The sequence below is a fragment of the Lissotriton helveticus genome, chromosome 3_2, assembly GCF_964261635.1.
Source record: "Lissotriton helveticus chromosome 3_2, aLisHel1.1, whole genome shotgun sequence".
Lineage (NCBI taxonomy): Eukaryota > Metazoa > Chordata > Amphibia > Caudata > Salamandridae > Lissotriton > Lissotriton helveticus.
Genome location: NC_136062.1, coordinates 146,841,897 through 146,867,075, shown reverse-complemented (window position 1 = coordinate 146,867,075; position 25,179 = coordinate 146,841,897). Strand labels below are relative to the sequence as shown.

The window sequence follows — 25,179 nt, the reverse complement described above, 5'->3', positions numbered from 1 at the left end:
GTAATTTTTACCCCTATGCTATCCAACGCTTTCCCTACTGTTGCACTCATTGGAGTGGGAATAGTAATTTTTACCCCTACGCTATCCAACGCTTTCCCTACTATTGCACCCACTGGAGTGGGAATAGTAATTTTTAGCCCTACGCTATCCAACGCTTTCCCTACTGTTGCACTCACTGGAGTGGGAATAGTAATTTTTACCCCTACGCTATCCAACGCTTTCTCTACTGTTGCACTCTTTGCAGTGGGAATAGTAATTTAAACCCCTACGCTATCCAACGCTTTCCCTACTGTTGCACTATTTGGAGTGGGAATAGTAATTTTTACCCCTACGCTATCCAACGCTTTCCCTACTGTTGCACCCACTGGAGTGGGAATAGTAATTTTTACCCCTACGCTATCCAACGCTTTCCCTACTGTTGCACTCTTTGGAGTTGGAATAGTAATTTTTACCCCTACGCTATCCAACGTTTTCCCTACTGTTGCACCCACTGGAGTGGGAATAGTAAATCTTACCCCTACGCTATCCAACGCTTTCCCTACTATTGCACCCACTGGAGTGGGAATAGTAATTTTTAGCCCTACGCTATCCAACGCTTTCCCTACTGTTGCACTCACTGGAGTGGGAATAGTAATTTTTACCCCTACGCTATCCAACGCTTTCTCTACTGTTGCACTCTTTGGAGTGGGAATAGTAATTTATACCCCTACGCTATCCAACGCTTTCCCTACTGTTGCACTATTTGGAGTGGGAATAGTAATTTTTACCCCTACGCTATCCAACGCTTTCCCTACTGGTGCACTCCCTGGAGTGGGAATAGTAATTTTAACCCCTACGCTATCCAACGCTTTCCCTACTGTTGCACTATTTGGAGTGGGAATAGTAATTTTTACCCCTACGCTATCCAACACTTTCCCTACTGTTGCACTCTTTGGATTTGGAATATTAATTTTTACCCCTACACTATCCAACGCTTTCTCCACTGTTGCACCCACTGGAGTGGGAATACTAATTTTTACCTCTACGCTATCCAACGCTTTCCCTACTGTTGCACTCACTGGAGTGGGAATAGTCATTTTTAACTCTACGCTATCCAACGCTTTCCCTACTGTTGCACTCTCTGGAGTGGGAATAGTATTTTTTACACTTTTGCTATCCTACGGTAATAATATTGGATATTATTTAATTATATAATGTTACTATATATATGTTTTTACAAATATGATTTTTACATTTTTTTTAATAACTTTTATTAATTATGTAATTATTATAAGTTAATTTAAGTATTTTTAAGTATATTTTAGTAATTAATTTTAACTAGTAATTTAATTTAACACTGTTTTTAATAAAGTCGATATTTTAATAAACTATATTTTTGTAAACGATATTTTTGACTCCATATTTTTGTACTTACCTGTTTGTAGATACAAACTCGATATTCTGTCTGTCGATATTTTGGCATCGATATTTTTGCTAGTAGATATTCTGTCCGTCGATATTATGTCAGTGATCCCTTCCAGCTCTTCTTCTTGGCAGGTTCCTTGATTTGAGTGAGTTCTAAAGTTTAGGGGTGTGGGGCCCCACTTTTTATAATCCAAAATCCTGTGTCCTCTCAGGCAGAGAGTGTCTGTGCTTAGTCCAAACCAGTTTGGTCCTCTCTGGCCCAGCTTCCCAGCAGGAGGCAGAGACAGCATTGTCCAAGGCAGACAGGGCCTATTCAGGTGCAAGGAAAATGTCCTCCCACCACTCTGAATGCAGACCGGGCCTATTCAGGTGTTAGTGACAACTCCTTCCACTACTCTGAATGCAGCCCAGGTCTTTGCAGCCCATCCCTGACCCATCTAGACTCTCTGGAGCCACTTCCCACCCCGGCCCCTGTCACTCCAAAGCCAGGCAGTCAATACACATCCTAGCAGAGGCACAGAGGATGGCTAAGCAAGAAAATACCTACTTTCTAAAAGTGGTATTTTCAAACACAGAATGTGAAAACCACCTTCACTAAAAGATGCATCTTTAGATTCTGAGTTCAGGCACTCTAAATGTTATTTCTCTATCTTGTTCCCAGGGCCAGTTATGTTTATAAGATGTTATAAACAAACTCCCTATTCTGTCCCATGGGAACAGGTAGCCTTGCAATAGTGAAAAACGAAATTTGCAGTAATTCACTATCAGGACATGCTACACACACCAGGGCATGATCTACCTTTCATATACACTGCACCCTGTCCACAGGGGTACCTTGGTTCTACCTTAGGAGTATCTGACTAGTAAGAAAAGGGAAGGTTAAAGCCTAGCAAGTGGGTATACTTGCCAAGTCGACATGGCAGTTACAAACTGCCCACCAACTCTGCAGTTACCTTTTCAGGGCTACTCCTGTGGGTGGCACAACAGTGCTACAGGCCCAGTAGTAGCATGTGATTTACAGGCTCCGGCACACTCAGTACACTTTACTAGGGGCTGACTTGTAACTAAAATGTGCCAATCATGGAAACACCAATCCATAATACAATTTACCAAGAGAGCATATGCACTTTAGCATTGATATGCACTGATAAAGTTCCCAAAGTCCTAAAACCAACAGAGACAGGTCAGGAAAAAATAGGAGGAATATTCAAAAAGTTTGGGGATAACTCTGAAAAAAGGTTCATTTCCAACACCTTGGTTTTAACCAACTTCTAGTGCTGCAATATCCACCTTAGGTGATTAATTCCTCAGACAAGAATACATGGGTGCTGCCTCCAGTGGACTTGTGCTACATATGGCTGGCCATGAAGAAGATGAGTGTGGTTTCTATAGGTCTATGGTTGCTGGATGGTGGTTCATTATAAGGGCAATTAGGAACCTACACTTAGGGGTCGATTCCGATCCGGTAAAATGCGCTCCGAATCGTCGTACGGAGCATTTTTTCCCCGTACGAATCGTACCCGTAGACGTCCCGTACGTACGACGAAGTACGATCCGTACCGGGTGCCGAACTCCGTACGAGTTGTACAGGACTCCGTACGACTCAAATCTCCGTACGAGTCTCACTCGGAACCCACTGTACGCGACATCACAACGGTTCGCGGCTGGTTTTTACGACCCAGCAAGTACGATTTGTGTCGGGTACGCACCGTACGACCCTTTTCCTACGGGAGCTGAAAACAGTCGTAAACGCAGAGTTCGCACCGAAACAGGTACGGAACGCCCCCCCCCGGGTACGGCACGTACCCCCCATGATCGCAGGGGTACGGCGCGTACCCCTGCGATCATGGGGGGTACGTGCCGTCCACCCAGCGTACATGGGGTACGGTGCGTACCCCATGAACGGTGGGTGTACGGGACGTACCCCATGTACGCTGGGTGTACGGCACATACCCCCCATGATCGCAGGGGTACGCGCCGTACCCCTGCGATCATGGGGGGTACGTGCCGTACGGTGTGTATGTGATTGTGCGCTTTTCCGTACGAATCGCCCTTACCTGACGTGGACCGTACGAATAGCGTCCCGATCACCCGGTCTGGATCGTACTCGCCGAGTCGTACGGTGTGTGTGCGAGTCGTACGGAAACGGCTCCGGATACGAATCGTACGGACGGGGATTTTACCGGATCGGAATCGACCCCTTAGTAATATCACCACAATCAGAAATAACATCCAGTCAAGTTCTCAACAGATTAATCCTTGCTCAACCATTGGTAGCTTGGCTGAGAGCAGACAGGCTTTACTTAGGAGACAGGTGTGTAAAGCATTCAAAACACCTATACAGTAAATAAGTAAGACACACCACACAATACAAATCCAAGCCCAATTTCTACAAACAGAAAGCATTTGAATGAATTGAATGACAACAAAGTGACAAAATTCCAATGTAGGGAACCAGAGTTATGAATTTTAAAGGATTAAAAATAAAACTGGTGCTTTGAAGCAAATAGCACTGAAAGGATTAGAAAAAAGGTCATGCTCGACTGGGACAGAGTCAAGAGTTCATGCCACTCATGATGTAAGACTTTTACAATTACTACCAGAAGTATTTCTTGATGCAGAAAAAAGTCGTCCACAGCACCAGCCAAGGGGTCAGAAACTCTGGTTTGCCTCTTGGGGTCAGGAACCTCAACTCCCACAATGCATCTTGTCAATCCAAGTAAAATCCAGGTGAAGCTTGTCAGCATAAGTTGTTCGTGTTGATGTTGCAGGTAGCCCTTTCAGCACTTTCTACCTGTTGCTGATCAGGGAGTCCACTATGTATCCTTTAAGACAAGCAAAGTCCTTTTGTTGTGTAGCCTTGAGAGCTCAGCAGGTGCAGTCCTTATGAGTGCGGTCCTCTCTTGTGCAATCCAAGGGTCGGGCAGGGCAGTCCTTCTTCTCCAGATGTTTCCTTTGGGTCCTTGAGGGTTTACAACACCAGCCAAGGGTCAGGAAGCTGTGATTTGCCTCTTGGAGGTTTGGTACTAGAACTCCCACAATGCACCTGATCCAGGTGAATCTGGTCAGCTGGACTCCTCTTGATGGAGTTGATTAAGATGACTTCTTGAAGCTCTTTTGTATCTGTTACTTTCAGGTAGTCCATTCCTAAATAGTTTTGAAACCCAGCATCTCTTTTGTGTAGCCCAAAGTGGGTGGCAGGTGCAGTCCTTAATGAGTTCAATTTCCAGGCAGATATCTGATTTGCTGTGCAGCTTTCCCATATTAACCAGGTTTCTGGGCTGGCAAGCAGTGCCTTCCCCTGACTAATGGGTTGCAGGGTGCCACCCTCTGTGATGACAACAATTTTGTTCCATAAAGCATTGTTTCACAAAAATTGAAATGGAGAAAATCACTCCCGGAGGTTCAGGTCTGGCTAACCCAACCCATAGATGTAGCTACCTTTTCCCTGTAATCTCCTAATTTAATTACAGGGGTTCCCATCTGGCTAGGGGTGCTGGAAGTGGGGGTGGGCCTGCTTCCTGTCCTTACTGTCTTTGTTACTTTTTTCCCAGCACCCTTCCTGTCCTGGCATCTGCAGGCAGCAGATCTCCTCCCACTAGATGTCTCCTTTGTTTCAGTTCAGACAGTTTCACACCTCATTAAGGCAGCTTACTCCGCCTGTCAAAGGCTGTTCGATCAGAAGAGTCTGCTACAGAGCTGAATTGGGGAACTTTAGGAAAGCAGTTCTATAACTTCTTTCCTACAATAGTTATAACACATCCAATCTTTGCAAGTTGTCAGATTCATTGCAACTATTAATTTGACGCTTTGAATTATTATTTTAGCTCATTCCTGCCAATAGAAAGACTTTATTAATGTTCAATAGAGCCTTCTCATATTATCCTATGGAGATAATGTACTACAATGGGGATAAAACGAAATTGGCAGTTTGTCCCTGCTTATTTTAACATGGCACCCTACCCTTGGGGCACCTAAGGCAACCCTCAGGGGTGACTTATATGTATAAATAAAGTACTTTATGACCTTGAAAGTACCTTTAATTCCAAAGTCGAATTTGCACACAGTTTTATTTTAAAAGCAACATGCAGGTCAGGGCTGGCCCTTAAAATGACAGCAGGCACCACAGCAGTGCAAACGTATGTGTATTAAATCCACTGGACCTCTCCTCTAAACCTACATGCCCTACTATATACTAAGAACGTACAGGTAGGTTTGCTAGTACCAATTGTAATTACTCCTAATTACCAAGTACCTTTTAAACAGAGCACTGGCCCTGGGCCTGGTCAGCAGAGCCCAGGGCACAGTCAAAGTCAGAAATCCAGGATCCTGTAGTGGAGGACATCTGCAAAGAAAAAGCTCTTTTCTCACAGGAGTGATAAGCAGTGCCAATGTAAGGAGTTTTGGGACCCTGAGCAAGACATACAATGACCCTGCCTGTTCGGAACAAATTTTAATTTACTCATTCTTAGCTAATTCTAGCACTCCTGATGTCAAGCAAAATTAAATTATATATTAAACCTATAGGCCAAATAACACCAAAAGAAGATGTGAAAAAGTATTCATAGCGTAATTTGTATGGGGACTCTGTGTCTAACAAATAATGTTGTTGGAAAGACATGGTAAAGATAAAATGGTGGATGGTTAGTGGACCAGTCCATAATATTTAAAAGAGAAATATGAACATAGCACTTGAAGTTGTAGCTTAAATGTACATAAATTAATCCTCCTTCACAGCTGGCATTCTCACAACTGTTGACATCAAAGTACTGATAATGTTCACCATTATTCTCTTCTACAGACTTGCCCCTTGTCTCCTCATTCTCTGTTTACACTTCCCTGGGTAAACAGTGACCCCCAACTTTGTTTACTAAGAGAAATGTAAGTGTGTAGGAGAGGTAAAGAACAGTATTGGAGCAGTGATAACGTAAAAGGAAAAAGCAGATGCAGATCAGGAAGTTACATGGAGTAGGGAGAGATGTAAGGTGAAGACAGAAAGCTGAAGTAGCCAAAATGAAAGATAAAGAATTAGGTAAAAAAGATCAACAGGTAGGTAGAGACAGAGAAGTATAATGAATGTTTTAGAATGGACTAAACAGAGGGAGAAGGAAATACAGGGATGGAGTGTGGTATAAAGAGGAGTTAGAAGAGAGAGTGGGGTAAAAAAAATGAAGGTGACTTACAGGACATATATGCAGAAAGAAATAGAGAGTTTAGGTAGTGACATAACTATAGAAAGATGCAAGGTAGAGAGGCATATGAAATAGAGTGTGTGGCACAATTAGAAGATGGGTCAGACATAGAAAGCTATGAGAGGAAGGTAGAGTGGTGCGAAAGTTACAGAAAGAGAGTTGAGTAGTGAAGTGACGTTAAATAGAGAACCAGAGGTGAGGTAGAGAAAGAGAGGCTAGGTTGACGCAGTGGTAGAGCCAGGGAAAGCCAGTTGGGTATAGAGATGTGAGGTAGAGACAAAGGTGTGAGGTAGAGAGGTTTTTAGGTCTCGACTACACAGTGAGACCTTTAGTAATCGGTTCGCTTGTTTGCCCAAAAATGTGCACGCGTTGCATTGCTTTCAATGGCAACACGTGCACGTTTGCCGATTCCCTTGCGGGAGCGAGCTTTGACAGATGGTTCCTGGTCGCTCCCGCAAGGGAAACAGGTGCAGGCCCCCTCCTCTCTCCCCTCCCCCTGCTGCCTCTCGGTAAAGTTTTTTTTTTTACTTTCAGCGTAAGGCGCGCGTGCTTTGTTTTTTCTTGCCCTTGCTCTTTTTCTTTGATTTTCAGTTTTAGTAAATGATGATTATTTTCCCCTTTTTAATCCGTTCTACGGGAGGGGCTTAGTCGAGCATTTCAAACTCTCTTTTGTAGGACGGGAATGTTTGTCAGGCTGGTCAGCCCGTTTCTATTTGCAGCGTGGCTGGGTATTTAAGCGCTAACTGTTCTAGCGTTCACTTGAAAGTCATTGTGGGCCCTGTGCAGGTAAGCCTCCTGCACTCACACATGCAACGTAAATCACCTCAGAAGTGAGCCCCTCGCGCCAGCTACTGACCCCATGAAGAAGTCTTGCTAAATCAAAGATAATTCCATGTTTTCAAACAACGCTGCTCAGTGTAAGAGGCTGCCATCATCTCTTGACAGGCCGCTTCACTCAGCCTCTTTGGCGCGGCGCTCCACAGCCTCCACACCCTCTGGTATTTATCTGAGAGACAGCAGCGCCTGACATTTTTCTGACACCTTCAAATTGCGCACCAAGCGATGGCGTCGCTTTCCAGTAGTGCTCGCTGAGTTTCAAGTAGTGACCCGCAGTTGCATACTATTGACTATAGGTGTTGTTGGGAATAGAATATTAAGGATTGTTATTGCTAAGAAAGTACACTACAACCGATCGACTGGATAACTGGTCTTCTATTTCATTCAGGCATAAGTTGGCGCTTGTACTCACATCTCAAGATATGTTTGAGAGTGCTTTTTGTAGTATACTTGTTATGACTTGCTGAATACTCTTCCTAAAAAAATGCATACCTATAAGACATAGACACACGAAGGTACATGCTTTGGCTTTGTAACCGCACGCACTGACAATGGGGAACATTTGCACTGGTACATGCCCGTGCACACCTCATTGCACGTATATTGTATGGTTTATAGTTCTTGTGTCACAAAGCATAAAACGCATAGACGTGGCTCATGAACCTTGCAATAAAGACCACATGTAAGTTCCATCAAAGACATCGACTGATGCCCCTTGCGACTCAAGCATAGCAAGTTACATGTAGCATCAGGCGACCAACCAGTAGAAGCTGCAAAGGCTGATGTCTTGTCATGCCATCCACATTCAGCACCTGCCCTGCTCGCAAGACCTTTCCATCGAATAGCGAAATGCAATGTATGGTCCTTGCAAACATTTGCAGCAACAGCGCAGCTCTACTTGGGCTTTCTTCTGTTCCCCTCGCCAAAAGGATTATTTATTGATGTCTTCTTTATTTCGGATGTAAAATTTGATATCTATACTATGAATGTATGAAGCTTAGTAGATATAATGAAGCTCTTCATTACCAATACATTGCCCTCCTTCAGTGAGTTATCATCATCTGTGTCGCGTATGTCCATATTTAGGGCACAATTGCATATGAAAAGTTATCATCATCTGTGTCGCGTATGTCCATATTTAGGGCACAATTGCATATGAAACTAATAAAGAAACCCGAGGTCTCGTGCCATAGATGACACCGCTAGAGGTTTCAGACAGTGCAGGGTATCGAGAACATATTGCCCAAGCATCACTAGTACGGGAGCTAGCCACAAATAATGCACAGCCTGGCAACACAGAACTTGTGCATAGTCTAGCAAGAACACTACAGGGCTCGTCTCAGACGCACATCGGGAGTGGACCATGTAGTAGGAAGGGGCTGCAACGATGTGTTTGAAAGGATTACCCAGCATGCTCCTCCGCTTTATGTCCTGGTTGGCACTTTGTCCCTTGGTGACCGGGGATTGTGGCACACGTGTGCTTTTGCAGAGTGACAAACACATTATTGCGTCAAAATACCATTTGCACCCGTGGGCATCAATTCAGATTGAAGGACCACGTGAATGTTTAAACTGATCCAAGAATTCACGGGACAACTCGATAGCTTAGCAAGTTAAGCACCTGTGGACATCTCCTTTGACCACATAGTCACAGGTTCACCTGCCAGCAAAGACGACTTAGTTGTTCATCCATTCCCAGTCAATGCATCGAGTGCCAATACACTGGGTAGCAGTAACATTTCCCTCTATGAACATTTCCCAAGTCGAGGTGGCAATATTAAATCATCGTGTCTTTACTTCATCTGCTCTGTTTTATAATTGTTCGGGATCACGGAGACATCGTGTCACACTGCTTCTGGTTCGGTTTGCCTCATCACCCCTCTTGCTTTATTTTTCTTCCCTTTTTTCCAGACCCCCTTCTCTTGTTCCTGTTGGTACTGTCCAGTTCTATTTTTTAGCTGTGTCTAGTTCTAGTCTCAGCATGTTGTGCCTCAAATGTGTGACAGATATTGCTGTTTACGCGGCTCACCACATATTGTTATGTTTGTTTACAAGACCTTTCAGGGCTTTGCAGTGAGTCATATTCGTGAGCCACCAGTGAAGAAATGTTACCTCTTCCGTAGCACCACAAAAATAGAGATTAGGAATTAAGCGTTGCACTCCGACCCTGGCAGTAGAGTGATACCTCTGGGGTCTCTGTCCTTGTTGCTAACCCTGGTCAGGGGTCGCCATGGCCGAGAGCCGCTTTGTCACCGGTATCATAAAAAGGATGGATGCCCGCCTTGTTGATAGTGTGACGTGGTGCGCCATGGGCGCGCCGCGTTGTCCTGGCATACATTAGTGTGGTAGTTTCTCGGTTACTGCATCCATTGACCATGGCACAGGTATAGCTCGATTGCTTAATTCTCTGATCAAAGAATGATTTGTTCACAGTCTGCATAGATTGTGATGTGGACTTTCATGGTGTGCACCGGTCATGATGTGGCTACATAGAAACCTGCCTCGGTACATTAGCAGGACGTCTTGGTAATTTGGCGCTGTGGTAGCTAGGCCTTTTGTCACCCGTGGCGGTCCCAGCCTTTGACACCTCCCGGCGCCCGTAAATCGGAGGCTGATCTGGGGGAGCCTGTCGCCCCGAAAACTTGTGCCGCCGCGGGCTGACACCCCCCCCTCTATGCTACCACTAACGATGGCGCATGGTTGTGACTACCTTGATTTTGTTGTACTGTTGCCATTTGGCGCCTTGGTCCTGTCACGCCTTTCTTTTGGATGCCCACGGCCATGGCATGCTGCTGTCCTCATGCATTTCTATTGTATGCTAGTCGTGCTGTGTCTCAGTCATTGTAGCCCTTGGTTTCATCTCAACGTATCTAGGCATTTCTTGTCGAGAGGCAGTGACATCTAAAGGATTTAGGGAGCCCTGGGCCAAATGTATTTTGGGGGCCCCTGTCAGAAATAGCTTTGAATTTATGATCCACTGTGAGCTCTTTCATGCCCTCTTTGGCCAGGTCACTGGCAGTGCACACAAACACATTTGTCCCAATTTTTCCAAATCCTAATATTTAGTGAAAGTGACCTGTATTATTAATATTGTAACATAGCAGCAGCTCACTAATATTACTGTAAATAATCTCTGTGACACCCTCCTATTTCTCATATGGGTAGTCCTGTTTTTATCTAAAAGAATCTTTTTTAAGGATGTTGCATTAAACATGAACGCACCATTTTTCTAAAAAATATCCATAATAGACTCACACATCACCCACATTAAAAATACATTATTTAATATTTGTATTCTTGAATGTCTCTTTCCCGCCCCACTTATCCGTCACCTGTTGCCCCACCGCCTCACCACTCCACCCGCACACCAGCCGCTACTAAAAACAAGCATTGTCATAGCCAATAGGTCTCGCCTTTGGGACCTTATGAGTGTTTAACCATGCAACAGTTAATGTTGTTGCACCAAGGATATTGTGCTGCATAACTAAATACTTATAAAGTCCCAAAAGCGAGACCTATTGGCTATGCCAATGCTTGTTTTTATAGAGAGAGGTTGATAGAAAAATAGCGAAGACTAGGAAAGTTGAAATAGAGAATTACGGGCAAAGGGAGGTGAAATATAAGGTAATACCATTGGAAAGAGGTAGAGAAAAAGAAAACAAGGAGTAAGGTGGTGACTCAGGTAAGGTTGAAAGAATTGTGAGGTAAATTGAGAGGTAGGTTGTGAGAGAGAAGTAGGGGTGCAGTGGAGAAATGATAGAGTAAGCCCGATGTGAGGTACATAAATGAGGAAGACAGAGAAATTAGGTTAAGAAAGAAGATGTGGTAAAGAGAGAGATTAAGAAGTATTCTGGTAGAGGTAAAGCGAGAGGATAAGAAGTATTCTGTTGGGCATGTCCACTGCGTGTATAGTGACTAATATGCTTTTAATAAAGAAAGAAAGCCGTTTGCAGAGCTGCTGTGTTACCTTTCTCTCCGTGTACTTTTGTTTTTAGCTCTTAAACATTGTTAATATTGTTAACTATTGTATTGTGATAGTAGTAAATAATGTGTTTTATTTTTTATTTTGTACGGCGTCCATTTTTGTAATACTTATTGTTTTAACACAGGGGTAACTGGGAAGCGGAGTGAAAATTTCTATGAATGCTGTAAAGAGCCATACCTCGATGTGACATTCACCGTGATCATGAGGCGGAGGACGTTATACTATGGACTCAACCTTCTCATCCCATGTGTGCTCATATCGGCATTGGCCCTCCTGGTCTTTCTGCTACCAGCTGACTCGGGAGAAAAGATATCCCTTGGTAAGCGAAGAAGAAATAAAAAAACTGTTCTTCCTTGACTCAGTATAGAAACTCGTGTGATGTACCCCATTGTTTCAAACCAACAGAGTCATTGAATTTATAAAGGAACATGTCAGTAATAAAGCTGTGCGCCCTGAGCCACTTGGCATCCAACGTAACTGCATTCAAACATTGACATTTTGCTAGAATGAAACACATTATTTGCAGCTATTAAAAGCAGCACACCGCTTACTGAATACTGATTGCGTTGCACATTCAATAGTTTGGTCAGAAAAACAGGAAACTCAGTGCCAGCTGTAAGCATAGAATTTCAATTATGAATACATCCCTTACAAAGTCTTATGGTGAATTTATTTATTTCAGTTTAAAGTATACCCCCCATCCATGGTTCTTGTTTCATATATGGCAATATGCCTAATGAAAGGCATGTTTTCAGTGGTACAGAAGTTCAAAAATGCAAATAGGTGTACAATAACACTATTAATCAATTCAAGCATTACTTCCATCATTTATTAGGTCTTGCTTGCAACAGTCCATGTGCTGCATGCGCACTCAATTGCGCAATATATTTATACAATAAGAGGCTTGCAGCTCAACCATTGCTTACAATTTGTTAGTTGTATTGCCACTCTTATTGGCTGCCATCTAATTAGTAGTGCATCTCAGTTTCACTTCCTCTTCTGCCTGGAGCATGGACCATGTACTGATTGCTTCAGCTTGAGTGCTGTCGCTCCACTGATCACACTGCGATTAGGGTACTATTTTTTAGCTTTTCTTCTTTCCCCTTCCACCAGCACCCCCGTGCACTCCTCCTATATGTTGCTTACCCCCTGCCACCCCTCTGTCTTGCTTCAGCCCACACATTTGCCCCCGTCTTACATCAAGTACTGACAAGCTAGACTCTTTATCTACATATATCATCCTCAGAGCTGACATCGCATGATATTAAAGCAGTGCTTTAAATGAAAAAATAACAGCAGATGCTCTATCTTCGCAGCCATAGTTTTGCACAATATGTTGTTGACTTTGCAGTATTTCTGAGTAGTGTTCTCACTGGTAAGATTACCTTCACCCTAGGCGCTCACACACTTTTTTCACATGACTGCAATTTCTCTGCATAATTGGATCTGCCGTAACCCGAGTGCTCTATAATGCCAATATCAGTGCATGGTCCCTGATCACTAAAATGACACGTGAACTACACTGCATAGTGCTGCAGACAAATTGGGACTGTGCGTTGCCTACCATATTGATCGACTCCTTGCAGGACACTTGATGTCTACCTTTCTGGGCTGAATGTTTAGGTCACCATCCCCGTAAAAAACAAAAAATACACTCTGTGTGTGCACACATACACACTCACCCTCTCCCACACTGGCACTGCCATATCACAGAACTATGCATGTGTGTAAAGGCAAACACACACACACACACACACACACATATATATATATTTATATATTTATATTGATCACATACACAATCAGAGCTACCCCCGTGACACGCAATCATGTACGATCACTCACTAGCACTGCTATATCACACAACCATGTAGGTGTGTAAACACAAACAGACAAACACACATGGGCACTCCCTCAAATGCAATAACACATACACGGTCGAACACAGGTACACATGACACATCTGCAAACTCAAAAACATTATTTGATGGATACCCTTTCCCTCAATGACAAGGCACAAAATAAACAGTGTGGAATCCCTTGCCTCCTACTGAGTATTATGACAGGGTGAAAAACAGGACCACAAACAGGCGCTAATACCAGCTTATAAACACTGTAACCTCCTGCAATACTCCAAGAACCCCGCAACCCTTTCAGTAAACAGAGACTTGTTGTGTTGTGTGATGTAACACAGGGAATAGGAACGTGCCCTGGTGGCCTAGCGCCTTCCCAACTCTTCACACCAAAGTCTCAACCAAATGCCCCTCCATGAAATGCTCTGTTCTGTAGGATTCCACAGGGCTCTCAACTGCTACCCATTGTGATGAATTCAGGAGCGCAGCTATCAATAGTGGGGCATGAATGGTGGCGAGCGGGCCCATTGTTTTGAGGGGCACACTGCACCACAGCTGTGCCTCTTGTACTATCCTACCAATGAAAGAGGGATTGGGGGTATTTTACTTGCTTGCATTAGTAGTGTCCTTGCTTTGTCAGTGAGTGAATATGTACCATGTCATTCACAACAACTAAGTATTGTGTAACCTTGATTGACACCAATGGTGTCTGGGGCTATGTGTGCACTTCACGGATCCAGTATCAATAATCTAATGCTGGTCAAACAAGAGCAAGTCAAAGGAACACGAAACAGTCACCAAAATCTACTATTTGGGTTAGTTGAAGTTCTGTTCAAAGGATTAAAACAGAACCCCCTCCACAGACAAACAGGTTTAACATGGATGGAAACCTAAACTTAAGCCATTTGTTCATGTCTTGAAACGTTTTCCGCCGTAGAAATTGGTTGCTTACTCTCCTTTTGAGGACTGTGATTAGCAGAGAAGGGGACTATCATGCTCTAAGTATGATGTAAATCTGCTGTACAGTCTGATATATTTAGCTTATTATGTGACATTCTATACTCGGTCAAAGTCCTGCTGCCAGACAGCAGAGACAGGCTGCTAGTAATCACAGAAAAAACCACCACGATGTGGCTGTGTCATAACTATGTTTTTTTTATTTTCCACATGCTGTAAAGCAGTCGCACTGCTGTACAAAATGGCTAAAACATTGAAAAGCTAAAACCTCCCATTGGTGAGTTCTATTGGCTTTGCCATTGCTTGTTATTAGTGTCAGTAGATGCCCTAATTGTGACAGGTATGACCAGACACAGATGCTCACTCTTCAATAGGTCTCTAGCTGCATCTCACTGATGAGGTACAAATAGGGAAAAACGGAAAGGCGGAGCCTAAAAAGATGGCCGCAAAGATGTGTTTCTTGTGAGCTCCCTCCCCCTGCCAAACTATCTTGCCTAATACTTCCCTGGCGCCGCCTGTGGCCCTCATTGAGTCACTAACGCCAACAACAGATGCTGAAATAACCAGTGGGCCTTAGCAGGGCACTCATTGTCCCTGGAGAGGGACACGCCACGTTGGAGGCCTGATCCATGCACATGGCCACTGTGCCTCCGTTCCATCAGTGACAGCCGGAGACATTGTCTGATTCCCTGGACAGCATGTTGGAGGCTCAGGCTGGACTGTAGCCCTGAGGCTGAGATCATTTGGAGGAGGTTTTGAGAAGGTACACTCACGCATGGTGGGGCCTGGAGTGACTGTGCAGCCTACTGCTGCTCCTCCTGGGCTGACCGGTGGGCCGGGGCTTGCAGCGCGCTTCAGGCCTCCTTTACTGTGGTGACGTGAGCTCCACAGAAAGCCTGGGCTGCAATGTGGGTCGTGCCTGTTTGGGCCCCACACTGCAGGAGTCCATTTCTATTGCAGGAGTTGGGTTGGGGGCAACTGCCCCCATCTTGTTGAACTTAGCTTGAAAACTTCAGATCATTTAGCCGCCCCTTGGAGGCTGCTATCAGGGAGAGCAACAGCAGAGAGGCGTCCTTAATTTGGAACAGTGGACTCCGCTGGTGCCCATGGGTGCTCTTTCTGGGTATGGTTGCCCTGGTGGGGTGCCCACTGCTATGTTTAAGACCTCTGGAGAGGCCCTGGAAGAGAGAGCATGTTACACTGAGCCTGAGTGGGCCACAACCCTGGTGCCGTAGTCTCGGGATGCACTTAACAGACACACAGAGGTGAGTACTTGGGGTCCTTGAACTGGCCAGGTCCTGGACTATAAGGGCGATTATTGGAAATTGGGGGCGGTGCACCCTGGAAAAGTGTTTCTGGTGCCTTTGCACTAATCACCTGTGTAGTTGCTGTCGCTGGGCCCCCCATTGCGGCATTTCTCCTAGCTGCTTGGGGTGGCGCATCTGGGCGGCACCGACAGAGCCTTTCTGCTCGTGAATCGACTGTGGAGGCCTGGTGCACCTCTGGACTTCATTATGGAGAAAGAAAAACCCGGAAAGATGGTACAGTCCAATAAAATGGATAATTATACAAACCCAGCGCCCCATGGGAGTGAAAGCAGAACACCACTCAGAGCGATCCACCTACTGCTCAGGGTGCCCCAATGATTGTAGACATTATGGCTGCCTTTGCAAGCTCTAAGAAGGAAATATTTCTTAAAATGAATACTATAGACATCGGGGTGTTCCTGTTCGGAGCCGATTTTAGAAACATGGCCGAACGTGTGATGGTGGCTAAAGGACATGTTACCACACTGCAACAGGAGGTGGAGGGCTACGGAAGCCTGTTACAGACCACCACTAGCTTAGAAGACAACATTGAGGATGCTGAAGGGTAGTCTAGAAAAAATAATTTGCATTTTATCGGCTTTCCGGAGCAAGCAGAATTGTTTTCAGAAGAGTGGAAAACTACAGTCTTGAAACCCCAGAAACTATCAAACTTTTTCATCATTGAAAGAGTGCACCATGCGCTGGGGCCTGAGTCCACACCAGGGGAGTCACCACGTGCCTTCACTGTGATTCCACACTACAACATATAAGGAAACATGGCACACCTAGGCACAAGGGGCACAACATTGTTATATTTCCCCATTATACCCAAAAGGCTCAGGATTTCCATAAAAGGTTTGTGTTGACTAAATAGTGTCTGCCAGAACTTGATCTTAGGTAAGGGATGAGGTTTCCTGCATGGCTCAGGGTGCAACAAAATGGAAAAGTTCACTTTTCTATTAGTCCCTGGAGTCGGCCAATGACTGCCTAGACTCCCCGTGGGCAGTCAAGTGGAATACCCCTCCTGATTGGGGCACATCATCCTGGCAGCTCCTTGATGAAGCACAAGATCATGGCAGAATTTAGCTGACTCATGGTCCATTTTGAGTCTAAACACACAAGATGGATAGTGGTCCACCCTGATAGCACTCTTGAGGACTCCAACTTCGTGCTGGACACTGGTGAATCCTTCCACCAATATCGAGGGGATAGAGACAGCTTTAGTGACAGTACAGGGGTGGAGATTTAGAAACATTGCTTCACTTGGTGATGTTGGTTCTGACTCAGGGTGTGGATTGCCCTGGGTCCTACAAGTTCTGCTCATTACTGCTTGATCAAGGCTGCATGAGACTAAAGGCCTGGATGATGATCTGAACTGCTGCGATCAATGACGAGAGAACTGTAATGTATGCTTCTGCTGAAAAATGTGGGTTGGTTTTTAGAGGGGCTGCGCTGTCTGCATTGGGGGTTGTCATTAATGACTTTTTGTTCACTTATGCACAATATGCTCCAGGAATGGAAAAATGCTTGTGTTATGTGTTAAGAATGATTCTACTCCTTTTTTAATGGTTTTAATGGCAGCCTGCAGATTCTCTGAGTAGTAGACAGGAGGGAAAAAGGGTTACGGCCCTTGGGCGCATCTCGAGTACATTTAGCTTTGCCACGCTAGTGTGATGCTGGACTCTCAATGGAATGCAATGTAGAGGTTGAGGCTTAGGCCTCCATGGGAGGGAGGAGGGTATACTAGGCTTATGTTATGTTATGTTATGTTATGGTAACAGTGATTTATAACTAGGAAGAGTGTCCCGGTGCGAGCACAAGAGAAAACAGAACAGGGTACAGAAATGATGGCAAAGGAGGAAAACCAGCTAAATTGAATAGGAAAGTTTTAAGTTTTTTTCTACACTGAGTGGAATTATGAAGGCTACGCAGATCAGGTGGAAGAGAATCCCAAGACTTCACATCCAATAAGCCAAAGAGCTCCCCTCCTTCCTTTCAGACAAGTTCTGGTGGTGGAAGCCAGGTACATGTTCGAGGAGCTCAAGAGTTGGCCCAGGATATAAAACAAGAAGCGGTTCCTCAGATAAACCAGGCCATACTCGTAGAGCGCTGAATGGGCCATAACAAGCAGGCTGTGACATGGGTGGTAGCGATCTCATGCTTCTTCCAGGTGAATAAGAGCTGAGTATCATCAGCGTAAGCAACCACTTTTGCACCAAGGTCCTCAGCCAGCTGGATTAGAGGGGTCATATAAATACTGAACAACAAAGGGCTCAATATAGATTCCTGCGGGACCCCTGTCTGGAGGGCTTGGGTAGTTGACGCAAAAGGGGGAATCCATATTTGTTGGGTTCTACCACCAAGAAAGGATTTTAACCACTCCCATGCAGCACCAATGATACCTAACCTCTGCAATCGGGCCAGGAGACGAGCTTGGGGGAGAGTATCAAAAGCAGCAGATAGGTCCAACAGGACCAAAACTGCCCTGCCCCCAGGAATCTAAGGTCTTCCGGATGGCCTCTGTGCTGTATGAAGCTCTAAACCCAGATTGAGCCAGATGCAGCAGACCCTGCTATTCGATGTAAGAGATCAGCTGTTTATTAACCAGTTTCTAACATACTTTGGCAATACCTGTAAGTAGAGAAATAGGACAATAACTGGACGGAATGTTGGGGTCCAGAGTTGGTTTTTCATAAGAGCGACAGGCAGAGACTTCTTCCAGGCAGAAGGAACAGAGGCTACAGCCAGTGATGCATTGATCAAATGGTTCACCAGAGGATTAATAGCAAAAGCTGCGCTAGCCATGAGTTTGGCAGGACAAGGATCGAGAGGGGAGCCAGATTTTAAAGAAGTCAAAGCAGCCAGGGAATCAGCAAGGGATATGCTGGCAAACAAAGAGAAAGTAACTTTGGTAGAAGAAGCAGGATTTAGGTCAGAAAGCACCATCGTGGGCTGGTCTACCTGGTTGTTAAAAAGCAATTGAAGCACCCTAACTTTATTCATTAAAAAGTTACAAAGCTCTTCTAACCAGGCGAGAGAAGGGGTGTGGTGTTGTTCATTGCTTTAGGGGTCACATAAATTCTAACAATGTTAAATAATTCCTTAGCATTATGTTGTTTGAAAGAACTGCCTACGGGAGGGGCAACATGTTTTTGGTTCTTGGTTATGTGGTTTCTTAGGGGTGCAGAGGGGGGCTCTACCTTGACTAGATACAAAAGTTAGTGGATCTCTGACATTACCATGTAATATGGGAGGAGTCACTGGGTAGGAAAGAGGATGTTTTTATCTATACCAATTAAAAATTGGATCAGAGTTGGACATTTGTAACCTGGCACATGAGAGGAAATGGGCAGCCAATTAAGAGGAGGAGAGTGTGTATGTATTTGAAGAGGCATGGGACTTCAATTGCCCTCCTCCAAGAAATTCACACCTGGGGAGATTGCATAAGGTAACTACATAAGTGCTGGAAAGGCCAGGTATTTGTTATCCCCTTTTCTAGTGATTCAAGAGGGGTGCTTATCTGAGTTGCTCCAGGCAGCCTCAGGAGTAGTAATAGACCCAGAAGGTCATTATGTTATAGTGTGTGGTATGTTTTATTCCAGGGCGCTCTGCATTATAAATATTTTTGCCCCAAATGCGGAAGATTTAGATTTCTATGAAGCAATAATCAGGGCAACAGCTGACCATCTAGGCCCAGAAGTGATTGTGACTGGTGACCTCAACTATCTGCTCAATGGTGAGCTTGACCATGCCCCTCCCCCCCATGGGCCTGAATGAAACCTGGAATGCCTGGGCCTTAAAATGAAGTAACGCAGGGTCTTAGCCTTCGAGATGTATGGCACTATTACTCCTGTTACACCCCAGCAACTGGGACATACTGTAGGCATGAATATTGTTTAAGAACAAGGCACCTAGTGCATGAAATTCTTGATATATCTTATCTGGCACACTATATCACTCCCCACTGTTCCCTTGTAGGACTAATAGGAGGATCCCGAGTGTCCCAATCTGGAGCATGAAGGCTAAAGCTCTTACTGACCTCATATTTGTGCAGTCTGTTTTCGCTACAATAGACCACTGCTTCAACAAAAGCTGAGACAGTACTGGTGCTCGAGCCACAGAGTGGGATGCTATGAAGGTGGCAATTTACCCATATGTTAGATGTACATGAAAAGAAGCCGAAGCTGTTGGAGGAAGAGATGACAGTGCCCCCTCAAAAGTTGAGAGAATGGAAACATGGGAGAGGCTTGATAAATTTGGGCATATTGCAGAGAGACAGTACCTCTAGTCCGAAGGAGATATGGGCAGTAGATCGTTGGCCATGTTGCTCTGCACTGAAATTCAGAAGTCATCAGTGGTTGGGAGGTGACATCTGAACAATGAATAACTGATATTTTTGAGGAACACTTACAGAAGGTGTATGCGAAACGGCGCACTGCCTCTATACGTAGTGAAACAGGATACTTAGCAAATATATTGATGGTTAGTTTGACGGAGGAAGACAAACAAAATTAGATATGTCACTTTCTAAAGAAGACATTTGGTCAGTAATTTCTGCATGCCAAACCTCTAAAGCCCCTGGGGTGATGACGTAATAGCCGAGTTCTATCAGAAGAAAGCTAACCTCCCGATGAAGCGATTGCTGGTGGTGTATCAAGAAGCACTACAGAGGGGGATACTGCCTGATTCAATGAAAGAGGCGATCATAGTTATGATACCGAAACCTGACAGAGATATTAAAGAGGTCCCCTCCTATCGCCCCTTTATCCATGCTGAACATGGATGCTAAGATACTCAGCAGACTGCTGGCCACAAGTTTACTTAGCCACATGCGAGCATTGGTGCAGGAGGACAGGTGCAGATATATTCCTCACAGAAACACTTTGTCCTATTTAAGACGGCTAGCACTGGTTTTACGTGCACCTGCTGCATGGAAGGAGCCTTGCAAACTGGTTCAACGTGACATAGAGCAAGCCTTCGACTCACTATCCTGGGAATACCTATGGCAGGTTTTACGTAAATTTGGGGTGGGGGAGATAGATCTTAAATGAGTGCAGCTACTTTATAGGGAACCAGCAGTGAGGGCTAGAGTTACAGTGTCCCACAATTTCACCTTCGAAGGGGGACTAGACAGGGGTGCCCATTATCTCCGTTATATGTTTGCGATGGCGGTTAAACCCCTGGTGAGTCACTTGTGCTCTGTGATGCGCGGGTGGGGAGTGACTGTGGAAGGGACCACTGAGTTGGTCTCTCTCTATGCAGACGTCATCATATATTTAAGGCAGCCAAAGTAGTCTGTCCCCATTTTATTGGTGGCATTGGGGGAGTTCTGGAGCTTACTTGGCTCCATGGTAACCCCTTTAGATGGAACTTGTTTCCATTGGGTGTTCTGGGAAATGCCCATAGAAGTCAGCTCCCTCACTTACCGCTTCCATGGGAGAACGTGAGCACGCAATATTTAGGTATACAAATTGCACAACAGGTGGAGACGTTTATTTCCCTGAATATAGGGAGAATTTTTGATGATCTTCGACTCTTGGTTAAATTTTGGAACACGCTACGCTAGTCCTTAATGGCCAGGGTGGCATTAAGGAAATGGTGGTCCTGCCCCGTTGCCTGTATGCATTATTTGATATTCCAAGAGAGTACTTTCTCGAACTCAACAACCTCATAGTTGAATTACTGTGGGCCACCTTTTTAACCTTTCAGCATTGCTGAATATAACTGTGATAGATCACAGGCATGATGTCTGCGGTTTCACCCTCAAATGTTGCAGCTCATTTATGTTACAAAAGATGAAGCTGATGAATACTGCAGTGTTGTATAAAAAGATATGTCTATCTTCCATAGCAGTGCTTTCCTTTGAATGGATGTTCAAGGATGATGAATCAACAACTATCCATGATCCATGGATAACAATGGACAGCTAAGGCAAAACACAACCTGTCTTCTTTCTGTGACGTTCTTGATGTATCAACACAATGATCATTTGGAGATTCCTGCGCTTATCAAGAACAACCCTATACCACCATGATTAACAGATAAAAGGAGAATGTATCCAACCAACCAGAACACAAAACATACATTTAAAAACAACACAATCTTATATGTCATGTTATTGTTCCCTTGTGGATTCATTTTTCTTAATTAGATTTCAGACTTAAACAAGACATGGCTTTAAGTTCAAAATTGTGTGGTTTGTATTATGTGCAAAGACAGCACCTCCCCTTATTATTTAGATGAAAAAGGTCCCTTTCTACAATTAACATGGGCCTTAACTCCACCCATACACATTTCTTTTACCAGTGACTTACTGTAGATATTTTATTCACAGTGGCTGAGGAAATAATGTGTGCTGCCCTGCAGCAGGAACAAAAGCGACTTATATTAAAGAGTACTAGTTCACAGTTTGACTTGGATGAGTGTGTTTCTCATCCTTATGTGAGTTGAATGTTTTCCTAGAGTTTGGGTTAGAAAATTGACACATTTCTGATTTTCTTTCATCTTTTTCAAAATGATGATCACAGGTGCTCATGAAAAGAATGTGAACTGGTTGATATTTAAGGCAGGGACAATTTATTTTCAAATCCTGTAGTAAATCTTTAGATGCATAGATTGATTTGCTTTGTCAGTAAGTCAGACCTTATCCTTTTTTCTTTTTGATTTCAGGAATAACTGTACTTTTATCACTAACTGTCTTTATGCTGCTAGTAGCAGAAATTATGCCAGCAACATCTGATTCAGTGCCATTGATAGGTAAGATCTCCTGTTTGCATTTATTAACTCTGTAAGTATAATAAAGAGATTAAGAAAGTCTTCTTCATTGTACCATGAGCCTCAGCACCATTGGATGATGTGAATAATAGAGCATTGCAAGTTTTGTGGTCCATATTTTTTCAACATTTATTTTACTTTGGTGCAAGAATGTTTGATTGAACCTTTGAAATAATTGATACAAATTTGAGAACAAATGTAACATCTTCTGGGGATAGTATTTATAATCATTTTTTAATAAAAGTTTATATTTTTTCTTCCCATGAAAAGTCAAATTTAATCACATTAAATTAGTAGAAAAACTCAACTTTTCCTAAGGGGGTAGTTATTTTCATACGAGAAGGAACTTGTTTATAAAATGCAAATATTGATCCTCGTGTTCTCGTTAACTCGTCAGGCTCAGTGAATAAGCATTTAATTATGAGATTTGACTAAACGGTATCTTGATTGGTCTGCATATTTCAGTATGTAAATATCACCTCAGTGGGACCAATTTAATATCAAATGTAGAAGTGATTTTAATCAGTTCATACACGATCCCTTCATCTACATGAATGATAACTGATCACTAATGAAGATGTTTATTGTTCATGAAATGGCATTAACTTCCACAGCACTATTATTAGCCCTACTGAGCACATTAATACATGTGGGTATTTGATGTCTAAAAAACTAAAATGGAATATCATTTTGACAGTAGCAATTTTTTCTATTGATGAGAGCTTCACATTTATTTTAGGGAATTGTACTGCATTTCACTTTTGTAACTTGCACATAGGCTTGGGTACTTTTTATATCAGATCGTGCATAATTCCTTATTGTTGTGTTTTGCTTAATTTTTGTTTTCATCCAAGATTTGAAATATAGATCAGCCCTAATTTAATCCTTAGGAAATTAGGCATACCATCACTTCCTTTTGCCATAGAAAAGCAGAACTTAAACAAAATAAAATGAATTAATTAGTAAACAGAACAAATCAGAGAAAGGGTTACCACTCAGGACCCTTCAATACCATGTCACTCCGCACAAGCAATGCCTTCAAACTACACTGCAGCAACATTAAAATCCGTGTCTACCTAAATTATAGATGAGTTCTGAAATCCAAGAAGCTCTCCACTGTGCAATGGCTTGTATCCCATTGCTCAGTGGAGAGCTTTCTGGATGCCTGACTAGATTGAGGAGGATGTGTTTTTCGGGCCTTTCCTCTTCCGGAGCCAACCCCTCAAGTAATGCAATTTGTTGTCCATGGCTTTTAATTTGATTAAGAGTTGTATTTTGGCACAAATGACAGATAATTTGTTTCTTTGCACTTTCACCACACACTTTCGCCAGGCAGATATTTTCCGTAAAAGGGGTAGCCAGACTGAACTAGGATGACCATGTCTAGGCAAGAAGGCTGATTTGAGGGTGTTAGGGTTCTTTGATGCGATCTGGTCCAAACTATTAGGTTCTTGTATACATAAAAAGTCCTGTGTTCTTTCTGTCTTCCCCGACACCCCTACAGGAAAGGCCATCTGAGTTAGGAGGAGAGGAGTGGCTTAGCACGGGGGCTGGAAAGATGGTGACACTGTTCATTTTGAACTTTATGATCAGTGTGATCAATGTCATTGGTGTGTCACGTCAGGCCTTCAGTCCCTCAACTGCTTTTGGGGGCAATTTCAGAATGTCCTGCAATTCATTTGACCTTCAGGTTAAACTTGCACGAAGACATTCAAACTTTAATAACTTTTTAAGGTGTTTTAAATTAAGATATTCATATACACTTTGTAAAGAAGGTAGATTGCTTGGATGACGTTTGAAAGTGGATATTAAACCAATATAACATGCAACTGGGTGCTGAGGGAACTTTGTGGGAATCTTAAATCTATGACAAACTTGCAAAACTGCTTGGCATATCGTAACTGTTAACTCATTTTAATACAAGTCATTAATGTATCAATAGTAAATACAACAGGCTTTATTCACAAAATGTATTTTGGAGTATGTAAATTAGTACTACAATACTACTATTTATTTTCTTAAAAATGTACTTTGGAAACCTATAGGTGGAGATCTGCTCTCTGTCTCTTCTATCTTTTCAGTAAGGAGATTTCGGCGATAGTGGTTGAGATCCCCCATACATAGGCATATATTTTCATATAAATGTATAAATGTGGGAAAACCAAGGGAGTGCTAGGAAAATGAAGAATAATTACTACTACTAAATGGGTGGAATAAATTAAGGAAGGGTTTTGGTAGGAGCATGCTAACACAAAACACACACCTACAAAAGAGTAACGATGTTGCAATTCACAAAATACAGTTTTAAATGTACTCTTTTGAAAAAAATAGTAATAATACATTTACTTTAATAAAAAGAAAGCTTTAAATTATTTTGAGAATATTGAAAACATTTAAAAGAATTAACTACACACCTTTTAACAAACTGCTACAAATTAAACACAAATAAAAATGTTTGTGTTGGTGAGTATATTTATTTTGAAATTGTTATTTAAATAATGTTATAATTTAGTATACATTTAATTTGAGGAGATAATGTGTGGTAACTTTTTTTTAACTTACAAGTTATTGTTTATCATTTTACATTATTATCTATTTATATTTTTGCTTTAAAATATGTTAACTTGCTTATTTATTTAACTTGATTCAATTTCCGGATACTTTCTTATAGGGAGATCTCGACCCCGGTGGTGGAGATCTCCACCTACAGGTAAAAAGTTACTAATAGTAATATTATATTAATACGTTCTGTTGTGGGAGGCACTATCCTCTCATCAGAGGGGGCCTAGACATGTAAATCTACATCTAGGTGTAAACCTTCACTTCGAAAGTTGAATTGCAAAAAAGTGGAAGGTTAACATCTAGGTGAA

General features: G+C 43.2%; 1 protein-coding gene across 1 annotated transcript in view; it reads left to right on the top strand.

Moving 5' to 3' along the window:
- Positions 1-25,179, top strand: part of CHRNA7 (cholinergic receptor nicotinic alpha 7 subunit) — a 520,833-nt gene that overhangs the window by 425,866 nt on the left and 69,788 nt on the right. The window contains exons 7-8 of the mRNA XM_078684612.1: positions 11,543-11,737; positions 22,205-22,291. Of these exons, the coding sequence (XP_078540738.1) occupies positions 11,543-11,737; positions 22,205-22,291 (282 nt within the window). The remainder of the gene's footprint in view (positions 1-11,542; positions 11,738-22,204; positions 22,292-25,179) is intronic.